General features: G+C 34.1%; 1 protein-coding gene across 3 annotated transcripts in view; it reads left to right on the plus strand.

Moving 5' to 3' along the window:
• Window positions 1-26,078, plus strand: part of Tmem232 (transmembrane protein 232) — a 196,794-nt gene that overhangs the window by 71,845 nt on the left and 98,871 nt on the right. For all 3 annotated transcript variants that reach the window (XM_010632230.1, XM_010632231.2, XM_010632232.1), the window contains exon 11: window positions 11,222-11,400. In XM_010632230.1, the coding sequence (XP_010630532.1) occupies window positions 11,222-11,400 (179 nt within the window). The remainder of the gene's footprint in view (window positions 1-11,221; window positions 11,401-26,078) is intronic.

Here is a 26,078-nt window from a genome sequence, read left to right on the forward strand (position 1 = left end):
AGTTCATCTGAGATGGTTTGATCTAACCTCTAGGCTGCAGCAGGGTGCTTTCCTCTTGTTGTTTACATCAGTACTTCACAGTGGGAGTGAGAAAGTCCTGAAATTGGACATGCCAAGAAAATTGCCATGAATCTAGGACCTCAGAGCCAACAAAGAGCAGGCTGCGGGTGTGCTGCAGGACCTCTTCTCTCCCTTCACTTTGAGGCAATGAAGGGGTGAGCACAGCACTTGGAAATACATGCAGACAAAAGGAATAGCTGCAGTTTGGAATGTTTGGGAACAGCTGGAAATTTTAAATATGAAGATCTCTATCCAGATATTCTGCCCAAGTGTGCTGCCATTTTTCAAACTTCGAATAGGAGTTATATTTTATAGTCTAATAGTGCCTTGTGTTAAAAGATGTGTAAAGATAACTTCCCTGTTGACACTGTTTCAGTCTGTAGGATCTGTAAAAATAATTATTAATTATTAAGGTGGGACCTCACCCTCTAAATTTATTTGCGGATTTGCAGAAAGTCCAAATTAAAGAGGAAAAAGACTTACAATGCTTTTTTTGAAAGTTAAAATATTGCTACTCTTCTTAAGTTTTGCTGTCATCTCAACAAACAAAACAATCTAGCTCTGTACACATTTAAACCAAATGATTTCTGCTACCTCATTGTGTATTCCCTGTTATGAGTACTACGATTCCTTTTGTTGGGATAGGCAGATAAAACTTGTTGCACTTTCCAATCAAAGCCTGGATCTTCACCTGCTCAAGAAAAGCACCTGAGGGTCTTCTGAGAACATTTCTCACATTTTTTAAGAGTAAGCAATACAAAATGTCCTATTTCATCACATCCCCTAGTACCATTTAGCTGAACACAGAGGAAGAAGACCTTGGGTGTCGGTGGATGACTGACTTATAGGCTGCAGTTGAGATGGGGAAAGGAAGACATACCCTGGGTGTGGGTGGTACCAACCAAGAGGTTTGTAGCGCGAATCAAATAAAAAGGGAAAGAAGGAGAAGAAAGAATAAAGAAAAATAGGGAGCTCAAAGATTCTTGCTGAACCTCAGAAGGTATCTGAAATGAAAGTAATGGTGCTGATCAGAAAACGAAACCAGTAAACTGATTTGGGGGCACTGAGTTAAACCCTGATGGGATTGCTTTGCTAGAGGTGGAGATTTCCCCAGCCTTCATGGCAGAGGCATTCCCACCCCAACCCCTGTGGTGTTGGCCTCTTCTGTACTGGAGGAAACCAATCCCATGTAGCCTTTGAGAACAGTAATGACAGTCCCTGCTACAGTTACAAAATGCTGACACTCTTCAGGACTCACCCTCGACATTTTTGCCTTTGTGCCTGTAACCAGGCTCAAGTTTTAGACACCATGACCCATGAGGAGGTCTGCTGTGCTACCGCAGAACTTCATGAGTGTTCTAATTCTTACAAGCAGAGCTCTGTGGAGAAATACTGGAATGGATTTTAGAGATGTAGGATAATGGTGGAGGAACCATAAACCTGGATCAGGCTGAGTCTATGAATATGGGCCTACGAAGGAGAGATGGTGAATTAATCTCAGAATTAAAAAGGCTATTAATGGCTTATTTAGGTGGTTTGTTGAATTATGGATCAAAAAATGGCCCATGAGCTAGAGATTCCTGATATTCCTTGGTTTACTGTTGATGAAGGTGTTTATAGGCTCGGGGAAATGGGAATGTTGAAGTTGATTTTCCAGATAAAACCTAATTCCCCTTGTTGAGGGACCACCTTATGCCCAAAGCAGGCTGTAAAAAGGTAACCCAACAAATGGTTTGTTTATAGAAGAGGGTCTGGCCGAAACCTTCCTACCAAGGTCAGAGATACTTTTACCCAAATTCCGTTTCCAGAGTTAAAACCTTTACTGAAAAGACAAGGTTAATTATTAACCACAACCTATATTTTGTCTGTTCTGTTCCTAATTCAAGAATGCTTTGTCTTTTCCTTTACAAGTCTTGCCTACACAGCAGTGTATCCATAGCAACTCCACCTAGTCCCTGCACATAGCCCCTTTACCTCAAAATAATTATGAGGCCACCAATACATATCGACAGCTCTGGGTGTTCAGGGTCTGTGCTTGTTCACCCTTGCTTGAAAGAGCATTGGTCATCCTGGCTCCCTTTATCTCTGCCTCTTCAACTGTGTAACTAAGTCCGTCTTCTTGCCATGTGACATGGCATTGGGCAGGAGATTGGAACCCACTACAGGGGTTGCTGATATCCCCTCATGAAGAAGATCCAGTAATGTGCTCTTCATTAATACCTTAAGAAACAGATTTATAAGGTGAACATCTGCATTCTTAAAAAGCCCCACAATTGTTTTCTGTACTCCAGACCTTATAGTAGTCATTGAGTTGGGAAACATAAAAGCAGTGGGTCTAGTTGGATCCCAGAGTGGCTGGGACATTTTAGGAACATTTAAATAATAACAAGCCCTCCGATCTATGAACGTAGGATATCTTCTCATTTATTTGTACATACTTTAATTTCATTCATCAGTGTTTTGTAGCTTTCACTATACACGTCTTTAACTTTATTAGTTGCATTTATTTATGAGTATTTTATTTCTTTTGATGCGACTGTATATGCAATTGGTCTCCTAATTTCCATATACTTTGTTATTAGTATATGTGTTTTGCATGCTGCTTTAAATATTTTCTCTTTAACTTTTGACAATTTGAATGGTGCAGATTTGTTTGGGTTTATCTTATTTTAGGTCACTTGGGCCTCCTGAATCTGAATGCTCATTTCCTTTCCTAGATTTGAGGATTTTCCAGCTAATGGCTCCCTCATAGTTGTATGATGCTATACCCCCCAGGATGGGAGTTATGGAACAAGGGTGTTTATGCCTTTTCTGTCAGTCTTGGTGTGACTACATCCACCCTTGCCAGTGTGCAGGATCCTTTCTACCCCTTTTGGAGTTTCTCACGATAGGAGTTCATCTCTGTGTTCCTTCTGATTTGGAGTATGTATGGGGTGGAAAAAGAGTCCACTTCTTCCCATTCTGCCACATGTACCAACCTCATTTAATTTTTTAAAATAGATATCTGAAAGTCACTACTAACTGGAAAGTATAGTAAAAGTTCCCAACTGGTATAATAAGTGAGAGATTTAGATAAAGAAGAGGAAAGAAAATAACACAAAGATGGTTTTATAGGAGGTAGCTATAGATGAAGAAATGTTCACCAGGTTAGACAAGGTGTCAGAGTTTTATATGCTCACAACTTGGAACCAGTCAGAGCTTAGCTCTCCAGTTCCAGATAACTTCAGGTGATTTGTTACAGCTCTGAGAACTTTAGTTGCATCAAGATTATTGGTTTCATTTTTTTCTTTTTCAAAAATTAGTTTTATTGGCATATTTCAAGATATACACATAATGTTCACATTCATCCTTGTATATCTTCATTCTTCTTTTTCCCCATTCTTTCCCCTCTTCAGCCTCTCTTCCCCTCCCCATTTACAAAAGTTTCATTTCCATTTTCCCCGTCTATTCTTTTTTTTTCTTTTCCCTCTCTTCCTTTCCCCATTCCCATTCCCTTACTCCCTTTCTCCTTTGAACATTTCCTTCCTATTTTCCAAACTCTATTTCTTATCTTCCCAAAATAATTAAAAACATCATACCACAGCAATATATGTACACCCATGTTGATAGTGGCACAGTTTGTAATAGTTAAGTCTTGGAAAAAGCCCAAATGCCCATCAACCAATGAATGGATAAAGATGTGATTTTTTTTGTATACAATAGAGTACTATTCTGCCATAAAGAATAATAAACTTGAGATATTTGTAGGTAAATGGGTGACCTTGAGTCCATACTCTTAAGTGAAATAAACTGGACATACATGTTTAACTTATTGTTTCTCTGGTGTGAGAAGCTGAAATGGTAATTAAGGACCAAAATAATAGATTTTGGAAAATAGGGAGATTTTTGGTTTTAAAAGTTTTTTACACATACCATAACATGATTACAAATATGAAATTAGTCTTTTTAAATTTTGTTTCCAAGTTATTTTTTATTTTATCTTTGTTGCTTTTGGAATATGAAAAACCTATGAACATTCTCTATATCCATTGAAATAAATTTAGTTTATTGAAATTTAAAATAAGTCCAAGAATCAGTGATTTGATTTTTTAAGTTTCTTTATAAAAATCACAGTTGACATTGAAAAGAAAGTGAACTATTTTTATATTTGGTTCTGTTGTAATTCCAAAAAATAATTATTTTAATAGATTTCCATAATTGACTGTTGGAAAAGATTATAAAATTTTAAGTCAGGCATGTTTTCAACTTCTTAGTTATTTGTGAACATTTTGCCACCTACTTACCATTAGTATTTCTTTTTTTTCTTTCTTTTTTTTTGGTACTGGCAATTGAACTTGGGATCTTGCACTTGCAAGGCAGGTTGCAGAACCACTGAGCTAAATCCCCAGCCCTACCTACCACATTCTAATAAAATAATCAGTTGTTTGTGTTCGGTCAATATTACCTGCAAAAACTAATGGTTATAATTAGTAACAACTTAGTTCTCTTTAATTTAATATTTTGAATATTTGTTTAATGTGTATAAAGATAAAATATAATTATGTATGTGAAATAACTCTTTGAATAGTGTTTGTATAGTTTTATGAGGTATATATGTCATGATTATTATGACTCTTTATAGTTTAACACTATTTTGAAAATAAAGGATGCCCTGGAATTCCTATGTATTCTATTATGCATCCAAATTTATTCCTCAGCTTTTCTGTCTCCTTTTATCTCTATTGTTATTTTTGTGAAGCTTGAGGGTCCACAAGACTAGTCTATTTTTAACATCTAAGTTGGTATTGAAACTGTGTCCCCTTCTGACATCAACTATAAGTCTGGGTACCTCTGAGACAATGTTCATGTTTGATAATTTGTTAAAAGAATCACAAAATTTACCATTTTACTCCTAAATTAAAATCAACCAAAGGAAGAGGTTCAGAAGACAGAGTTAAGGAGAATCCCAAGGACTGATCTCATTGTCCTCTGCCAGGGGAACTGTGAGGATAATGTTTTCTTCTATCTAATCTGTGCTATAAACACCTAGATTTGAATGAACTAGGCTTTGCTATCTAAATTTTTTGATTGCACCTCAGTCAAAACTCATTTGGGTGACTACGTGTTACACGGCTATGGTTTGTGTCCTTTCCAGAGGTTCAGCTGATTGTATGTGGCCCAGGTCACTTCACTAGAAAATACACTTTTATCACAGATCATGTAACATAAGTCAAAGATCTCAGGTCAACAAGGACCTTTTTATTTTTATTTATTTTTTAAATCAGGAAGGACATTCCAAAGCCTATGAGGTCAACTTTTTTAACTGTTCAGGAGCAAAGGCCAATTTTTCTCTTAAATATGGCTCATTCTTAAGTGCACATGTCCCAAGTTCAAGGCAACATCACTTCACTTCCAGTTACTTTAAAAAGTTAAAAACTTCCCTATTTCCCTCTTATACTCCCTAACATCCACTTTCCACCAAAAAGTCAGAAAGGCAAAATGAATAATTCCCCCTCTTTTGAAATGCTATGGTATAAAGTAATAGTAGAATGAACACGTCTAGACATGTAATATACAACATTGGACTAGAAGTTATAAAATTCTTCTGTACATGGGGGAAATCTTATCTTCAAAAGTTACTACCATGTTGAAAGAAGTAAGGTAGTTACTAACATTTAACAAATCTCCAAGGCTTTCAAGTGAAAAAATGTAGTAACAGCTTTTAATTATGCTAAGAATAAAATCCAAACTCCTTTCCGTGGCCTTCAAATTGACTGTGATCATTGAGGGTGCACATAATAAAAGGACATATCTACTTGTTACAGTCCTGTCCCAGAAGCCTCAAGTATTTCACACTTTTGATTCTATCCTTTCTTCTGTTTCTGTAAACCTTCAAGCTATGCTAGGGCTAAAACCTTTGCATTTTCTACTCCCTTCTTGGGGACATTTTTGGGTGGCTAATGTATTTTTTACCCAAAGATTAGATTCAATATTATCTCCTCATAAAGATCTTTCTCTCTGTCTGTAGTAGTTTTCTTCTTTTAGTCATTGTGCATCATATTACTGTGTTCTATTCTTGAAACACTCATGCACAATATTGTTATGTTTGCTTTCTTAATATCTAATATCTGCCATTGTCCACTAGAATCAAGTAATAGTGTTTTATTTTGTTTTGTTTTGTCTTTTGCTACAAAGAAAGGTGGCACCTAACATTTACTCAGTAAATATTTGATAATTGCATGGCTGCCTCACTAGATCTTGTCTAACTTTTACTTTCTTGGTATTGATCTAGTTCTTTTCATTCTGGGGCATTTAATGAAGACAGTGTTTTGAACCATATCATATATTTTCAGTGGCATATTAGATTCTATGGTATTATATCTGTCAAAATTATAAAGGCAATAGTCATTTAAATACATACATATAAGCAAAAATGTGTATATTTCACATCTGCTGAATATATTAAGCCTAAATATCCAGTGATACTTAAAGGATACCAAAGAGTCTAACCATTGAAATAAAGCATCTCTACAAAGAAAGTCTCATAGTATTGGATTTCAAATGTCATGTTTTCCTAATACATTCTAAGAATTTATTGTTTTGGTTCAGCTTATTTATTTCCTAGGATACTGTCTGCTTAGCTATAGACACTGTTGCCTTTTCTCTCTGTACATTTAAAGTGATATCTTTGATAGGTGTTACAGGTTCACTGAAAGCAGAACAGAAGGATGCCTTCCACTGTGTTTGGTCACTGGATGGAGAGTCGTAGCATGTGTGATTTCAGCAAATGTTGAGATGTGCAGAGAAGAATGCAGTCTACTTTTTATGACAGTTGCAGCACATGCCATCTGTCTTTATAAGATTTTTTTTTCTTTATTAACTGTCAGTCAATTAAATGTCATAGATTCTCCCCACAGATTTTCTTCATTGTTATTTCATTGGAGCTTAAGTCAAACGGGTGAAGAGCCTACCTTTACAATCATTAAAGGAATTTTTAAAAGTTAAGAGTTTGAGAACACAGTTATTACAATGTATTTTGTTGGTTCATCATTAGCCTTCTAAAAGCAATTTATTCTTGGTTTGATAATTGAACTATGGTAGTTTTATAAAATAATGCTCTTCAATAAATAATTTAAAATATATGAAGGAAGATGTTTTTAATGAACTTTCATAAGCCATTAGTTTTAATGTAAAGAAGTTGATACTGTTAAAAAAGCGAGAAATGAGTTAAGAATTCACAGTATATCTTATTTGTAATATTGTTCTAAAACTTCCCCATCAAGGCATGCAGTTCCATAAGTATTAATTTAGAAGCTCAAAATTGTTCCTTATCCCTATTGAAGACAAAACATTATCTTTCTGATAGAGTCACTAATCAATACTTTCTCTCCTGCTGTCTTATAATCTGGCCATATTTTAACAAGCTATAGTGTATTGCAAAGCAGACTTCTCCTTTCCTATGCCACATTCTCCACATAATGTTTGTCTGATTTTTTCGAAATCAACTTTACTATACAATCTTGTCACTTTTGTAAATAATTTCATTGCTATTTTGGTCTTTTGATCTTTAAAAGGTACTTCTCCTTTGCCCTTCATTCCCTGCTCTTCCTTCATAGCTAGAAAATCTTATTAGATCTTCTCCATGTGTTTTAGGTCTGTTCCTCCCTCTCTAATCTCCTGATGCTCATTGCAGAAAGGTGCTAGCTTATTTCATAAAACACCCATATAAGTTTACTTTATTGGCCGAATAGACACAGCATTGCATTAAACAGACATAATATAACTCCTTTGCTCAAACATTTACCATTTAATCTGACTCCACTTATTGTTACTCATTTTACCTTATTTTCATATGAACTCTGCACTCAAACTCAAGTTGAGAGCCTCACTGTCTTCTTTTCCCCTCTCTTCCTTACAGTTACCTTCCTGCCATGAGTTCTATTCCTGGTCCAACTGTCCTGATTTTTTTTAGCATAATCCTGTTTTCATTTTTTTCCTTTGAAAGCTCTATATTTTTATAAAACCCTCAATCCTTCCAAAAGGAAACTTTTTTTTTCATCCTACCTACTGTCCTCTTTCAAAGAGTAGACTTTCATAAACTAGATCTACTGTGTTGTAGGTATTTTGCTAAATTCTAGGGATATAAGAATGAATAAAATATTTCTCCCTTAGTTTAGACTCTATAGATGAGATGCATAACTATAATATGATCTACATTGTAATACAGTAAATATGAGAGACACCTTGCTAAACATAAGGATTCAGAGAGGGACATAGAAACATGATTAGGAGCTCGGTAAGTGTGGCTGCATTCTGAAAAGAATGAATTCTGGTCAACTCAAGGGAACAGTTGACATTAAGGCTAGAAGACAAAATTAAGTGTGTATTATATAGCATTAGTAGATTTTTATAGTGTGTTTACAAGTAGTGTGGAAATATATGAGTAAAGAATGATGCATTCTAAAAATATATCATGTTAGCAAGAGCTATATTTGTCTGGCTGTGCAATTTGGAATTTACAGTGGGACAAATGACCGTTCTTTGCTAAATTGTGAAAAAGGAAGCAAGATGATAATATTTAGAAAAGTCACTTTATATAACATAGATTAATATGGTAAAACAGTCCAAAATAAGACAAGATGAAAGAACATCAATGCTTTTTTTTAATATCTTCTTGTGTAAAATATTCTCTCAATGTCTTCCTATACCCTTTAAAAAATTTTATGTATTAGGCAAGACTTGATAATTTCTTAGTTTTTCCAAGTCCTTTTCTTACCCTTCTAATTCTCACTGAGCTCTTGCTTTGGTGGTCCAATTGTACCCTCTTTTCATCAAGCTGTTACCCTCTTAATTCTCATAAATTATTCTAGTCTCCCAGACTCGAATTCAATTTCAACTAATTGAAAGCATAGATTGTTTATCTCTTAGTGTTGGTCAGCTTTCCTCTTGCTAGGAAAAAAATACCCAATACCAGAAATTTAAAGAAGTACAAGTTGAGTTTGGCTTGTGGTTTCAGAGGTTTTAATCCATGATGGGCTGCTTCCCATTTGGAAACATCATGGCAGAAAGGTGTGGCAGAGCAGAGCTACTTACTTCTGGGTAACCTGGAAACGGAGCACTGGGAAAGAGCTTGAGCAAAAGGTGAACACTCCAAAGATGTAGCCCAAAAGACTCCCTCTGACCTGGCCCCTCCTCTCAGCCATACAGTCAGCTATGAATATAAATGGATTAATAATCCAAGGATGAGTGTAGCCACCCCATAATCCAGTCACCTCTCCAGGGCTCGCTTAACCCAGTCAGTAGACAGTTAAGAGCACCTGGCACATCTATCCTTAGTAAGAACAAAGAAAACAATTAAGGTTAAATTTGCATTTTGTGTTTATATTTTTATTGGGGGGATGTTACCATTTATTCACAGATTTAGTTTTCACTTATATATAATTTTAAATCTTTTGGGACCCCAATTTTATGTAGTGAAGATGCTATGAAAAGAAAATTACATTTGAGAACTGGCTGCTTAACTGCAGCTTCATATTTTCAATTTCTACTTTATCTACTAAAGATCCAATAATAGAATAGGGGGTAATTTAAGATTGAATGTAAAGTTATAAATTCCCAATAATGAATGTCAACATCTTGTATACCTAAAATATGCCAATAAAATTAATTAATTAAAAATAAAATGTCTAATTTTATTTTCTAATGAAAGAAATACATTTAATGAAATATGCAATTAAAAAAGGATCGGATGCTAGAAATATGCCTTCCTTTTCTAATTTTTAAACTGTGTGCATATTTTCTCATTTGCTTCCTCTTTCCACCTTCTAGTCTCTTTCTTTTGTGTGAATGGAATGGAGGGAGGATACTGGAAAGACATGTACTCATCTGAATTGAAGAGGCTGGGCAGCATGAGATCTGTACAATACTTGGGGATTTTCTTGCCAAGTTGAGGGTCATATGTTCAATGTTGTTACTCTAAATATAATCAAATCTACATAGCAGGATTGCAGTGAGGACTCAAATTGGGAATACCTAGATGTTAGTCCTATGTACACTAGGTATAGGTATTATTATTGTTATTAACCTCTATCATAAAAATCAGATCAAATTTGGGAAAATTGAGAGTTATGACTTGTCAAGTTGTGCTTATAACTGTATTTACATATGACATTGATTATTCCCTATGTGGTAAGGCATTATCACCAGGGTTTTGAGAAAATGTGCAAAAGGGAATTTAATAGACTTTCAAATGTATCTCCTTTGCTCCACCTTTTTTAACACTTGTTATTGGCTTTCCTCTTATAGATTCAGCACTTTCATATTTCATATTGCTTTGTTTCCACTTTGCCAAAAAAAAAATTTTGGGGGGGATACCCGGGATCGAAGCTTTGTTTGAAGACTGCAGTATTTTATTCCTCATATATATTTCTCCTACCTAGAGCTAAGTCAGAATATTTTTCTGAGCCTGTCTGTGTAGTAATATGCCAGAATTAGGCAAAAATAATTAAGTTAAAGAGTAAATAGAAACTTCTTCTTCTTTTCTGTAAGATAAATGCTATTTTGAAAGTGGAACTTTGTTATATGTATTGTTATATATATATATATGTATAATTTATATGTATAACATATAAATTGTTAATTGTTACATAAGTTTTAGAAGAAATGCTTTACATTTTTATCTCATCTGTATCCATTACTCTCATTTACCTATTTAAATTATGTCATTATTAAAAAAATCTAGCCTTAAATAATATTAGTAATTTTTTCTGGCTTTTAAAAAAGTTTTCTCCTTGATTTAAATGTCATGTTCCATAAAGTTTGGTATTTTTTATAACAGCAGGTGATTTTTCCACTTTTTTTAAATTTATTATAAAGATTCAGTATAGTGGTTTGTGTTAGTATTTATTTAAACAAATGCCTCTTCACTTGAATTTTAAGAATGTATGTTTTTCTGTTTGGTTCACAATTCAGCCACTTAACTTATGAGGTATGTTAGTTAAGTCCATTTTATCTTTTCAGTTAGATATATTAAGATTAACTGTGATTGTTTAAAATTAAAAGAGTAAAAGTAACAGGATTTCAGAAACTTCCAAACCTTAGAATTGCAGACTTCAGAATATTATTAATAAATTTTGTAAGATCGTTTATTTTTTTCCCACACATCATGCTTCTTTTTAAACAGGTGATCAAATGGTCTGGATTGGATACTATAGCATAGTGTATAACCTGGTGAAAATGTCCTGGGAACGTCAGGGCGATTTGGAGCAGGATGGACTTGGAAACGTGATTTGGCAAACGTTACAAAAAACAAAGGATTATGAGAAAGATACACGTATCCTAAATGCAATAAATATTGCCCAGGTAAGTTAAAAAAAAAACCTGTTCAACAAATTGGTACTTATATCAGGAATCAGGCTGTCCGTGTCTGTAAAAAGAGGCATGTTCTTGTTTGGTGTTAATGACCCACCACTGAGAATATTATTGTTAAATTTAACACTGACCTATTTTTGCTTAGCAGGCTAGGCTCTAGCAGGAAAACAGATCTCCAAAACTTTAGCAGAAACAATAAGCTTAATAAATATAGGGAAAATAAACTTCAACAAGCAACGATTCCTACACAGAATTCCATTTTGGTGGAAAGTTCTCACAGACATAGTAGGTACTCTAGATTGACGTAAGACAGGAATCCCCTATTTTCTCTTTTTCGAAAAGTTGATGAAGAAGCTTGGAAAGTAATGGAAGTTTTAATGAGCAAAGCACACACCTTTAATTCAAGATCATTACTGGTATGGACAGCGGGACAGATGTGCACAGCCACTGGCACCTTCCTGCTAACATTGGTCAGACAGGCAGACTGTGGCTGAGACTCAAAGCACAGGCATAAGACATTTCTCAGTGGCTTAGCTTCTAATGGGTGTGAAGAATCCAGAGATCTGTGCTTATTCTTGAGTGTTTCTACCTTTCCAAAGTTCAGTGGGCAGAAGAACCAGGAAAGCTAAGCAGCCATGGCACAACCCTGCACTCAACACAGAAAATAAATAGGTAAAGGTAAAAGTTGCCATCAGTTTAGTTTCAGGACTCTTCTCTTTGCAGCCTGTTTGATAATTGCATTGGCTAATAGAACATGTACCACCTAGCATTTTAAATTACAATTGAAAAGTTTAAAGCTGGGTGTGGTGGCACATGCCTGTAATACCAGCACTGGGGAGGCTGAGGCAGGAGGATCACTGTGAGTTCGAGACCAGCCTGGGCTACATAGTGAGTTCCAGGTCAGTCTCAAGTACATAGTGAGACCCTGTCTCAAAAAACCAAAACAAAACAAAGAAAAAAAAAAAGCTTAAATTTACCAAGTAGGACCCAACATTATTCTACTTGTATGATATGGTAATGATATACTAAACAAATACCTCATTTAAACATGTAGACACAAAAACGCTTGTTTTTTAAATTTAAATTTATTTTTATCTGCTATATAAAAATTTACAATTTATATATGACTGTGGAAGAAGTGATGTTTCAAGACATGTATTCACTGCATGATGTTTAAAATGTGTCTATCTCTTCAAACTCTATCATTTCTTTATGATGAAACCATTCAAAATCCTTTCTTCTTTCTTTTTGAAATATGCAGTACATTAGTGTTGTCTATAGTCACCCTGCTGTGCAACAGCACCCTGGAGTTTCTTGGTATGTAACTGGAACTTATTGTCTAAACTTTCTCCAACCTTGCTCCACCCCAGCATTAGGTATATTTGTTTTGTTTTGTTTTGTTTTGTTTTTGGTACTGGGGCTCAAACTCGGGTCCTTGTGCTTGTGAGACAGGCGGCAGAACCACTGAGCTAAATCCCCAGCCCCCCAGCATTAGTTTTGTTCAATGCAGAATTCCAGTACATACTAGTACATATTGTAGGTGTCTAACATTTGTGTTTGATTGTGTTTATGATGAAATAAAATATTTTTAAAAAGCAATAATTAAATTATTATCTTGAAGATTTTAAAACATTAAAAGTAGCAAAAATGAATACAATCTGGAAATAAATTGGAAATTAAAACACACTGTGACAAATAAATATTAGTAATAGGAAGAAATTAATTAGCCCATTTATAAGCACATAGAAGATAGAAAAGTTTAATGATGGAAAGCATACAACATAGGCCTAGATTGCCTGCCTTCAAAGTGGCAGATGTACTATATAGCAGCTAAGTGACCTTGAGTATATTTGTCCTTCAGTTTCCTTCACTGAAAATGAAGATAATTAATACATAATGTGTAGCAATGTGATGTATAAGAGAGTTAATGTTATAAATCACTTAACATTTTTGCTAAAGAAAAAAGTCACAGAGGTAAAAGTTGTTACACTCTGAAGTATATTACTTCTTAATGTTTCAAAAGTTATGATTTAGTATTATGTCACTATAATGAAACCTCAGGAGGTGGGAAAATTTGCTTTTAAGCAGAAACTACCAACAGTGAATGTTGATGAATCTCAGATGAAGTAAAAAAAAAAACAACTGCAAAATGCTTTGAGTCAATAAGTAGGCTACTATGTAAGCTAGTGAAATTCATTGTTTTTTTGTGCTGACTTCTGTCTGGTTTTTCTTACTGGGCAGTCTTCAAGTCTTCATGAAATCACTGGACTCTGGGCTTGGAAAAAGTTTGCTGCATTCATGGGTCAAACATGATGTGAGAATAACCACCTGGTTTTATTCATCTGTTTCCAAAATAGTTGAGGGAAAACTTGGTTTATATGGATATGGCTTTTATAGTGCTGAATTAGTTTTAGGTGTAAAAATGACTGGAATTCTATGTGTAAAAGCTCTCATGGTCCTTCAAGTTTCTATCTTTTTTTTTCCTTTTTATTGAGTTTATTGGTACAATCTAGGTATACAGTACAGTTACATTCATTACTGGGATCTGGTACCTTCACATGACAGGTCTTGGTTCTCATTTTTTCCCCTTTTCCCTGCCCTCCCTTCGCCCCCCTCTTCCCCTCCCCATTTACAAACACTTTATTTCCATTTTTTCATTTTCTCCAATTTTTTTTCTTTTCCCTTATTCCCTTTCCCCTACCCTTCCCACTTTCCCTACACCTTTAGCCCTTTTCTTCCTATTTCACACTATTAATTATCCCATTAGGCTCTTGTGTGCTATTATAGTTTTTCACACCAGAGAGACTATTCGGTATTTACACATGTGTGACTTTTATTTCACTTAAGAGTATATCCTCAATATGTATCCATTTTCCTAGGAATGACTCTAATTTCTCATTCTTTATGGCTGAGTAGTATTCCATTTTATAGAAAAACCACATCTTCTTTATCCAGTTTCCAACTGATGGGCAAATGGGCTGTTTCCAAATTTTAGCTATTACAAACTGTGCCGTTATAAACATGGGTGTGCATATATCACTGTGGTATGATTCTTTTAATTCTTTTGGAAAGATATCCAGCAGAGGGATGGCTGGGTCAAATGGAACCTCTAGTCCCAGCTCTTTGAGGTATCTCCATATTGATTTCCATAGTGATTGCACCAGTCTGTACTCCCACCAACAATGGAGAAGGGTTCCTTTCTCCCCACAACCCCGCCAACATTTGTTATTATGTAATTTCTTGATAGCAGCCATTCTTTGTGGGGTGAGGTGGAATCTCAGTGTTGTTTCTATCTTTGGGCACTGAGAACAGGCAGCCATGCTGATCCCTGCTGTGCTGCACTCTGGCTCTGTACTGACCAGGAGGGAGGAGCTGGTTTTGGGGAACATTCACTCACTGTTCTGCTTTGGTCTGGTTCTTTTTGAAGATATTTGTAAGTATGCTGAGCAAGCATTCTAATTAGCGCGGATAAACATGTTTTGTTGTTGTTTCACAACTTTCTTATTAGTAGTGAATTAATTCATTTTCAAAATGTCTAAATTTGTATAATAGATTAGCTAGCCTAGCTTGTGTTTTTGGTTTAATATTTTTTGGCATTAGACAATATAAGTGGCAAATCTCATCTCATCCACATTAAAGCCTTTTTCCTTAAAATTAAAAATATATTTAAAAGCTGCTTGATTTTTCTAATTGTGATACACATATATATGTATATATTTACATTAAAATAAAATCATTATGAAACTAGCTATTAAATTTATAAATTAGCTCTTTATTCATAAAATTCAAATATGACTTTTCACTGATAATTTATCCATATGACATTTTGTAATATTTCAAAATTTCATTCTTTCTATTCTTTATATCACATTTTAAAGCAGGTTAATTTGTTGTGATTCTAAAGTACACCTTTTCTGTCATTGAAAATTCTGATTCTAGATTTCACAGATACAATTATGTAAATGTTTCCAATGACCCACTTTCAAATAAGAAAGCCAATTTTTTGACCAATTTCTAATGGACAAAGAAGATGACATGTATTCTTTTACTTGAACCTTATTAGTTTTTTTGTTGCTTCTATGATTCTTTCAATCATTTATATTTTTCTCCTATCTTATATCTACTTTTATATGATACCTCAAATCTCTAATGGATTATACTAGAACTAAAGCAAATTCAAATTTGTTACTTCTATAATTAGAATTCTATTTATAAATATGCCAGTGTTCAGGGCTAATCATTTGGTATAAGATGTTCTTCTTTCCTCAAAATTTTAGTAAATATCTATAGATAATTACATTTGAAATTCATAAGTCAATCAGACATAGCAAATGTATTTTAGATATTAAATGTAAGTAAAAATCTCATTAGTTAAGCATTCAGAGCTGAGAATAAAGGAATAAGTAAAACCATAACTATTATATGTGCTAATTAGTTTTCAGTGCTCAGAAGACTTCTAAAGACAATTTTCATTCATTTTAAATAGAAAGTAAGTGAGAAAGGCAAGTTGTCCTCAGAGGAAAAAAAATCTAAGAAGTTTCTACAAGCAAGTATATTGATTTAGGCACAGTACATATTTAATATGAGAAATAAGCTTAATTTGCATTAGTTTGACTGAAAGACAATTTATTGTAGACCTCTAGATTTTATATAAATCTTAGCTAAAAGTAGATCTAATATCAGATTGACAAATCCTGCTTATGTCATATTTGTTTGGCTTCTTTCAGTTAAGCTTATGTTTGTTAGATTCATTGATATTTTGTGTAGCAAAGTTAATTGCTGCATAGACTTTCATTATATCAGTATATAATTATTTATATATTTCATCCTTGATACATAGGTGGGTTGTTTTTAATTTGAAGCCATTACAACTAATTTTACCCTAAGAATTTTTCTACATATCTCCTGGTGTAAAAATTTTCACATTCCAGGTTGATTCACAGAAATAGCTGATATTCAGATTTTTTTTTTTTCCTACTGACAGTTTTACATGGCTAGACTAGATTTGGGTATTGTAGAATTGAACAAATAAGTTGTAAAAAGTATATATTCAGCCTTAGATAATGCGAACATGTATGGAAATTCTTATTGCTTCACATCTGTTAGTGTCTGAGAATTTTATGTGTATGTATTTTGGAGATGGTTGTGTATGAAGGTTTCTGTTTAGAGACACCAATACTTTTACTGCATTATGTAACTGATGTTCTTCAGGCTTACCAATATATATTCACATTTCTTTCCTTACTCTTCTTCCTTAATTCCCTGGCCCTCTAAATGGGATTATTTTTCTCCTGCTTCAGGAAAACCATTTCTTATTCTTTTAGTGGGATCCTCCTGTTGGTAAATTTTTATCCATTATCATTCATTTTGAAAAGTTTTCTATTCAGTTTATTTTTGAAGAATAGTTTTATTGGCTAAGACTTCTATGTTGACATAGATAAGACATACATGTAAGTGTCTACTCTTCTAGCTAGTATTTTTTTCTTCATCATTTTGGTGACTTGGCAGAAAATATTTTTCTGCATTTATTATGACCTGGTATATTTCTAAGGTTAAGTGGCATATTAATATGTCCATTTATTTATTTTTGGTATGGGGATCGAACTCGGGACCTTGTGCTGGTGAAGCGGGTGGTGGGACTGAGCTAAATCCCCGGCCCCATACTAGAATTTAGAAATAGTAGTCTATTCTAACTCGCTTAAATTCTTCACACCTAATTATTCAAAATGGCTATTCAGAAACCAGCTGGCATCAGTTTGGGTCTAACCTTTATCTCAGTGTTCTCTGCACTTATGATTCATATTCTACTTTTTCTATGTGATCTTCTAAATTTCCTGAATTACATAGGTAAACTACTCACCTTTTATGCTTAATTTCCCTGAATTAAAAAAGCACACATTTTTGTAAGATTTAAAAACTGCCTCCTTGAGTTAATAAAAAATGGCAACTTAGCATAAATTCAGTAACAAATACCACATATACAAGTAAGATAAGCCAACATGTTTAAAAAGAAAGAACACACTGTGTCTTTATTTCATACAAAATATTAAAAGTGCATTTTCTTAGACTAGTCTGAATATTTTCTATGCAAGTTATCTTCATAAATGTGCTTAACTTTACAATAACATGTTACTGCAATTAACTCAAGGTTTCTTTTGCACTCTCTATACTTTTTTGGCACTATCATAATGATTTAGTATATACAATAATGCAACTTCAAATGTTAGGTATTTGTTTCTATATGTTCTTAAATTCCTCATTAACATGCTAATTCTCAAATTCTATCAAGCCAGTTTATAGTATTGTCCTATGATACCTCTTAAGAATAGTTATATGGTATAAACTTGTTAGAAGACACCTTTATTTATGGTACTGGGGATCAAACTCTGGTCCTTGCACTTGTGAAGCAGGCCGAACCACTGAGCTAAATCTCTGGGCCTGAAGAAACCTTTGTAAGTATTTACAGACTTAGTGCTTGGGAACTCTCTCATTACTCCATATAAATAGAAAGCACTTAAAAAAATCAGAGATATAGTGAAGGTTCATGTCTCAGGAAGTTTGATGTAAAATATGTATTCCATTCTTATTTCAGTTATTACAAATGACAGTGTTTATACCACAACCTTTTTATTTTCTTATAATTCTTTGCTGCCAAAACTGTTCCTCGTGTAAGGTAAAAGTGCATTTATATTACCTACACAGACAAGAGTGTTAATTATAAATTTCTGTATATCATATGGAGGGAGGAGTTATTTTAAACAGATTAAATATGTTTTAATGTTCATGGAAATAGGCAGGAATTTTGGGTTTATGTGCTTTAAAATAAATATGTAGTTCATGTTATATTTTTAAACTTAATGACAAAATGTTATATTCAATACCTCAATTTATCTCGATTGGTAAATTGATTATTAACTACATTAAAATATATACTTTCATATCTTATATTTCATATCCTATCATCTATGATTCTTTTATATCTGTTTATATAATTGGATGCTTGTGGAAGTAAGTTGGAGAGGAGGTGAGACATTTGATAAGAATATTTGAAGTGAAAAACCATTCTGAATAGATCCTGAAACATGAGCCCCTCATGTGACAAATTCAATATAAACTCAACTGTTGCCTGAGTATTTGGGAAAGAAATAAAAACTGGCATATACTCACAGTGGCATAATAAACAAATGTTAATTGATGTGCTTTGTTTGAAATATTTCCAGGGAGACTTGCAGTGAGCAAGGTTTTCCTGTATAGGCAATTCAGCAGCATATGTTGGCACATGCAGGAAAAGTCATTATGTGTAAGTGCTTTCTGCCATCTGGCATATGACCTAAAATATCAAAAAGAAATATGTACAGCTGAAATGCATTTGTGACTTTATTCAGAGTACCTTTGACTCATCAGGTAAAGCTCTTTGTGGTTAACTTTTTGTGGTGAGGTGGTTAAAATAAAATTTGTTTTTATTCTTTTTTTTTTTTTTGGTACCAGGGATTGAACTCGGGTCCTTGCGCTTGCAAGGCAGGCCCCCAAACTGCCGAGCTAAATCCCCAGCCCCTATTTGTTTTTATTCTTTTTTTTTTTTTGGTACCAGGGATTGAACTCGGGTCCTTGCGCTTGCAAGGCAGGCCCCCAAACTGCCGAGCTAAATCCCCAGCCCCTATTTGTTTTTATTCTTTTTTTTTTTTTGGTACCAGGGATTGAACTCGGGTCCTTGCGCTTGCAAGGCAGGCCACCAAACTGCTGAGCTAAATCCCCAGCCCCTATTTGTTTTTATTCTTAATGATATTTCTCATACTCCCAGTGTACTTTCCAGAGAAGGAAAACAGAAAAAAAAAAAAAAAAAGACATGAATAGTCTACATTTTCTCATCACTTGGTTTTCTCCTCCTTCCTGTGTGGTTTTTCTTCTGACATCAGTGGAAATTCTAGGTGTAGAAAAGAAGGTGTGCTTTAAATATTTGTCAATAGAATGCCAAAGTAACAAATACTGTTTTAAGACAATAAAAATGTTATTTGTAGAGCCTTTACATTACATCAGGCACTGTGCTGGGTATCTTATATACATTAACTCTTAGGTGCCACAGCTCTCCTACAGTCATCATCACACATGTACATCAAAGATGTGAGTCTCAACGAGATAAAATATTGGGCTGGTGGTGGCTGGACTGTGAATGAGCGCTTCCCAAAGATTCTGCCGTTTCTTCTGTTTCATACTGTTTCATACTGTTCTTCTCTACTGTAAAATAGAAACAAGTAGTCACTCTTTACGAAGGACTTTTGTATGCTCGAAATGACTAGAGAATATATTCAATTTTGGTGTCTAAGATTTACAAATCTTTGAAGGGGACTACTATTATTCAAATTCAGCAGTAAGAAAGCATGCTGTAAGATGGTTAAGTGACTTGTGCAAGATTACACAACTAGTAAGTGGGAAAATGATATTCTCACTTATCTCTGTCTTTACTACATTGGTCTTTCTCAAACTTTACTGTACCTACAAGGGGAGGGCTTGAGTTATGAATTTATAATATGCTTTCAGTCATGAAAAGGACCTTAAGGAATGCAATTTTAATATTAAAGAATTAAACATGAGATATAATTCCAATTTGAGACTACCAACGAGTCACAATTTGAAATTAAAATTTTTTTTCCAAAAGCAAGTAAAATATTCCCAGCTATTCAGGAAATATTGGGAGATTTTAAAAATAGAAAAACAATAAGAAAATGGGAGGTAATTTACTATAAACTATGCTACAACTGTTAAATATTGTATTTTTTTCTCTCATGTCAAGAATAATGTTCAACTTTTGCTGTGTTTGCTATATTCTGCTAATTATTTTTGGAAAATTCAGAGCTCCAGAGAGCATTTTTTTTTATTATTGCTACTATATCTTACTTCCTTAGGAAATTCACCCTGGGCTGATTTATCCTTCTTTTTCATGCCAGCCTGCATTAATGCTGTTTTTTTTTTTTTTAACTTTTGTTATTCCCAGTACAGAAGCAAAGGGTGAGCAGGTGTTCCTGCCTGTAGTTAAAATATGTATGTGAGAGAGATATTCTTTAAAGAACAGTAGTTTTCCAATTTTAATAAGGAATGTATAGGTTGACAAGAATATTCAAAAATTGCCACGTTTATTTTTGAAAAACAGTTCTATTAGATATAAAATTTGTGTCATATTAAGAAAGGAGAAAAGTTTTAAATTGTACATTAAGTATCACAAGCAATGTATATGAAAGTGGTTTGAAAAAGTAAACAAATGCTATGCTTTCATTTGTATAAGATATTCAGTATTGAATCCATAATTCTTACGTAACTATTTTTTATTGGTTTATTTTTTCCAAAGTAACTTCATACTGGACCTAATACTATTTCTGTGATCATAGATGTTACAAATTAAGCATTATATTCTTATATTACAATCTAAAAGTAGAGTATGCATCATGGATGGGAAATATTTTTTCCTCTCTCAAATACAGTGATGCAGTTGGAAAGATAAATACCTTGAAAATTATGGGCAAAACAAGGATTTTTTTCTCCATATTTAATTAAAAATCTCATCTTTTGATGCTTGCACTGAACAAATTTTGGAGATGGCAGGATTTTAAAGAACATCTCAGTCTCTCAATTAAGAGAGTTTGAAATTTGTATTTTAATAACTTAGCCTATGCATAATGAAAGTTTCCTGAAGATTTTCATTCAAGGTATATTATTTCCACATATTAAACCATGTTTCTTGAAGTACCTCAACATAACTAGTTATTTTAAACCAAAAACCCTGTTCTTAATAACCTTAATAACCTAAGAGTTCCAGGAGGATTCTGCAGATATTCTGTAGAAAACTGCCATTTGATGAGCAGATGTAAGCTTTGGTAAGTGATATCTTTGAGTCAAGTCCCTTTACAACACTAAATATGGATTTCAGAGTTTAAAATTTGGTTCTTAATAAATGTCAAGTTTCAATAATGCAATATTAAAGAAACCCCTGAATTTTAGAGCATACACAATCATCATTAAAACATAGGGAGACTCACAGATGATGAAAATGTAAATATTTATATGTGATGGAAAGTGGAATTTGAGATGTTCATTAGCAGCCTAAATAGGGAACTTATGAATTTGAAATCTACTGTAATGTGTATTAATTAATATTTTCTTTAAATCTGCTCTCAAGATGTCACGACAGATGATATTTAGGCCTCTGACTTGTAATATATTAGAATAAGGACTTTTAAGAGGGAACATGATAACAACTGTATAATCATGATCTTATTTGATACATTTGTGAACATAGAAGTAATGATGGGGCCAAATTTGTTTGTGCGGGGCAGAGCTTGGCGAGGAGTGGATGCAAAGGCCAGAGCAGTGTGCTCTGTCCTAGGTAATCCCTGTTGGAAACTGGTATCTATCGGGCTTCTCTCTGTCTGTCAGGCCATTCATCCTACTGGGCTGTTAACCCACGCAACACTGCCAGGCAGATATTATTACCTTTATGACACTAATGAAGAAAAAGACAGAATAAAACTAAACACAAAGGCCAAGGATTTAGCTCAGTGGTTCCATAGCTGCCTGCTTCGCAAGCGCAAGTCCCGAGTTCAATCCCTGGTACAAAAGAACAACAACAACAACAACAAAACTAAACACAAAATAGGCTGGGAAAGGTTAACTATTTCTTAAGTTTGCTGTCTTATCTAGTAAATGGAAGTGCCACACTTTGTTTTAGCTCTTAAATGCTGTAGAGCCAATATTCCTTCCTGGATATTTCCTGCAGGTAAACTAATAAACACAATCTTTTATACATAAGGGAAATATTTGTTTGATATTTGAGGTTACAGTTTTATAAGTTGAAGGATTTGGCATCAGTGGGGAATGGACATTTACAGGGCTCGCAACCAAGGAATTATCATGAAAGACATGGAATGCCTTCTTTTTGTGGAGAGATTGGATTTATTGACTCTTGTCTTGGAAGGAGGAAAGCAAGTAGTCAAGTGACAAATAAGGAAAATAACAGCATCCAGATTCTGTGATATGAAGTAAGGCTACCTTTGAGGAAATTGCATTTTATCAGAAATTGTGTTGTGACAAGACATTGTTCTTGTTGGTCCATTTATTCTTTTTTTTCCTCATTGATTTTATTGGTACATTTTAGGTATACAGTACAGTTACATTCATCATTGGGATCTTGTACCTTTACAAGACAGGTTTTGGTTCTCATTTTTTCCCCATAACCCTGCCCTCCCTTCACCACTCCTCCCTTCCCTATTTACAAAAACTTTATTTCCATTTTTTCATTTTCTCTTTTTTTTCTTTTCCTTTATTTCTTTCTCCCTACCCTTCTCACTTCTCCTACTCCTTTAGCCCTTTTCTTCCTATTTCGCATTGTCAATTATACCATTAGGATCATATGTACCATAATAGTTTTTCACACCAGAGAAACTATTCGGTATTTATACTCCTAAGTGAAATAAATAAGTCACACATATATAAATACCATTTATTTATTCATTCATTACTCTCTCAGTAACACAAGGCCCTTCTTGATATCACCTTTTAAATGTTTTATTTCTTTTTTTTAATTGAGTTTATTGGTACATTTTAGGTGTAGAGTTCAGTTACATTCATTATTGGGATCTTGTACCTTTACATGACAGGTCTTGGTTCTCATTTTTTCCCCTTGTCCCTGCCCTCCCTTCACCCCCTCCTCCCCTCACCATTTACAAACACTTTATTTCCATTTTTTCATTTTCTCATATTTTTTCCTTTTCCCTTATTCCCTTTCCCCTACCCTTCCCACTTTCCCTACACCTTTAGCCCTTTTCTTCCTGTTTCACATTGTCAATTCTCTCATTAGGATCTTATGTACTATTATATTTCACACCAGAGAAACTATTCGGTATTTACACATGTGACTTATTTATTTCACTTAGGAGTATATCCTTAATATGTATCCATTTACCTATGTATGAATCTAATTTCTCATTCTTTTTGGCTGAGTAGTATTCCATTTTATAGAAAAACCACATCTTCTTTATCCAGTTTCCAACTGATGGGCAAATGAGCTGTTTCCAAGTTTTAGCTATTACAAAATGTGCCACTATAAACATAGGTGCACATATACCATTATGGTATGATTCTTTTAATTCTAAATGTTTTATTTATTAATTGATAAAAGTTTTATGTATTTGTCAAGTATATAAATATTGTATACACTTATTGATCAAAACAATATGATTTCAAAAAATATATGTATATACATATATGTGTAGTGGAATGACTAAATCAAGCTAATTAAAATGCATCACTCATCATTTTTGTTTCAGGGCATTTTAAATCCATGAACACTTTTCACAAATATAATGTATTGTTACTAAATATAGTTACCACGTCCTATGATAGATGTAGATGTTATTCCTCCCATCCAACTGAAATTTTACATTTTTTCACCAACGTATCCTCAATCTTCCAATCCCTAGCTACTGGTAACCACCATTCCACTCTTTACTTCTGTAAATCCACTTTTCTAAATTTCCGGATGCAAGTGAGATCATGCAAAATTTGTCATTCTGTGCCTGCCTTAGTTTATGCAGCCTGAAGCTTTTTGTGCTCATCCAAGTTGTTTCAAATGACAGGCTTCCCTTCTTTTTAACGGCTGAGTAGAATTCCACTCTGTGTATATACCATATTTTCTTTGTCTGTTCATTTGTCGATGGACATGGAGATCAAAGCCATATCTTTAATAGTATGAGTGGTGTTGTGGTAATTTCTTCAATATACTGATTTCATTTCTTTTGGATTTTTACCCCAAAATGGGATTGCCATATTACATGAGTTTTATTTTAAACTCCTAAAATGTTTTCTCATGTTATTCTTTCCCAGTCTCTCTGGATTTCATAGTAACCTATATTTGCTCAACTATTTTGCTCAACACTTTAACTCTTTTCCCCTAGTTTCCATAATGAGAATATACTACACTGTACTCATCATTCCACTTTCATTTCCTAATTTGACAGTCAGTCTTTTAGCAGTAACCTAATTGAGCCAAGGATGATCTTAGAATATTAAAGAGGTTAAGTTAGATGTTCATATTAAGAAAAATATTTTCAACTATATTTTCTCTGATGGGATTTATAGATATCTAAAATGAACCCTGATTGGTAATGAGCTACTTGAAGATGGATAATGTTTAAGCTTTTAAAAATGTAAATTAAAATAGACATCATCCAACTTATTTATGATAAAGTTTCTAGTACAAACATATTGAAACATTAAAAATATTGTAACACATGACATTTTACTTATATCTTCATTTATTCTTACTAATATCACCTAAAGAAAATGTACCTTTAGCCATTTAAAAAGAAGTAACTAAAACTCAGTCAAGAACATTATCAAATATAAATAGAAAATTTAAAAAATAAAGGCTGCTTAAATATTCTGGAAATTTTGGTACTCTTTTTTTGATAGAACATATTCAACTTATGTACTGAGTCATAACTTGTTATACTATTCATGTTTTTAATATCAGTAAAACAAATTTTTAAGATGAATAAAAGTCTGAATTCCAAATCATCTTCAATTTAAACTGAATAAAATACTTGGTTTCTTACAAAAGTTTTGTTATATACAAATAGTCTGTTCACTTCAATGAAAGTTTGGATTGTGCACAAAAAGTTACCTGATTTAATAAAGCATATATTAATTCAAGTGTTTGCTTCATTTCTTATTAAATAAAGTTTATGGGGCCTCCAAGTGTTGCAGACTGGTGAGGAGAGCCAGAGTCCTGTTTAGTTAGGCTGCTACCCTGCCCCAGTGCTCTGGGCCTCCAAGTGGTGCAGACCAGTGAAGAGTGGAGCAGCGTGGGTGCCCCCACCACAGCATCACCCTGGCACCCCCAGCCCCTGCCACTTGGGCTTCCTGGTTGTGCTGGTACCTGGATCTATACCTCAGAGGCACAGGGGATCATAAAGGCCATTGTCCTGAGCTTCAGAAGATAGAGGAGAAGTGAACAATAGAAAGAGGGCCTCTCAGGCTCCTTGATGAAAATTGAAGCCCATTGGAAAAGTGAAGAGAATTTCTTCAATAAAGGCTCACCAGACCACCGTCATTGGTAAGGTGGATGTATCACCACCTTCCATCAGAAACTGAACTATCTTCAGGGGAAGGGCAGCTGGAACCTTGCAGAATTCAACCCTGCAGAATGAACATCAGGGAGCTCAATTTGGGCTTTGCAGTCAGAATTCAGACTGAATCTCAGGGATCTGCTGCTGGCTTGCCGAGACTAATTGATTTAGATCTGCACACTGCTGCCCATGTTGTCTGTTATGACAGCAGAGACATACCCTGAAGGAGGCCCTTAATTTTTAGTATTTATTTTAATTTTTTTCTTTCCTCATATTTTTAAGTTTTAATTTTTATTTTTCCCACTCTTCAAATTCTTCCTTTTTTTTCTCTTTTCTTTCTCTTTCCCACACAGTCTCTCACTCTCCCACATTATTTTTCATCTCCCTTTTTGTTCCTGTTTCTGCCCTACTTCAGATTTCTTCTTACTTTTTCTTTTCTTCTTTTTCCTTCTCTCAATTGTCATTAGTTTCAAAGGAAAGTAAGTACAGTTTCCAGCTTCCCTATTGCTGTTAGGTTGTTCTATTCTTGTCTTTGTTCTTTAATTCTGTCTT

Source organism: Fukomys damarensis, unplaced genomic scaffold, assembly GCF_012274545.1.
Source record: "Fukomys damarensis isolate Sample0158 unplaced genomic scaffold, DMR_v1.0_HiC HiC_scaffold_3, whole genome shotgun sequence".
Taxonomy (NCBI): domain Eukaryota; kingdom Metazoa; phylum Chordata; class Mammalia; order Rodentia; family Bathyergidae; genus Fukomys; species Fukomys damarensis.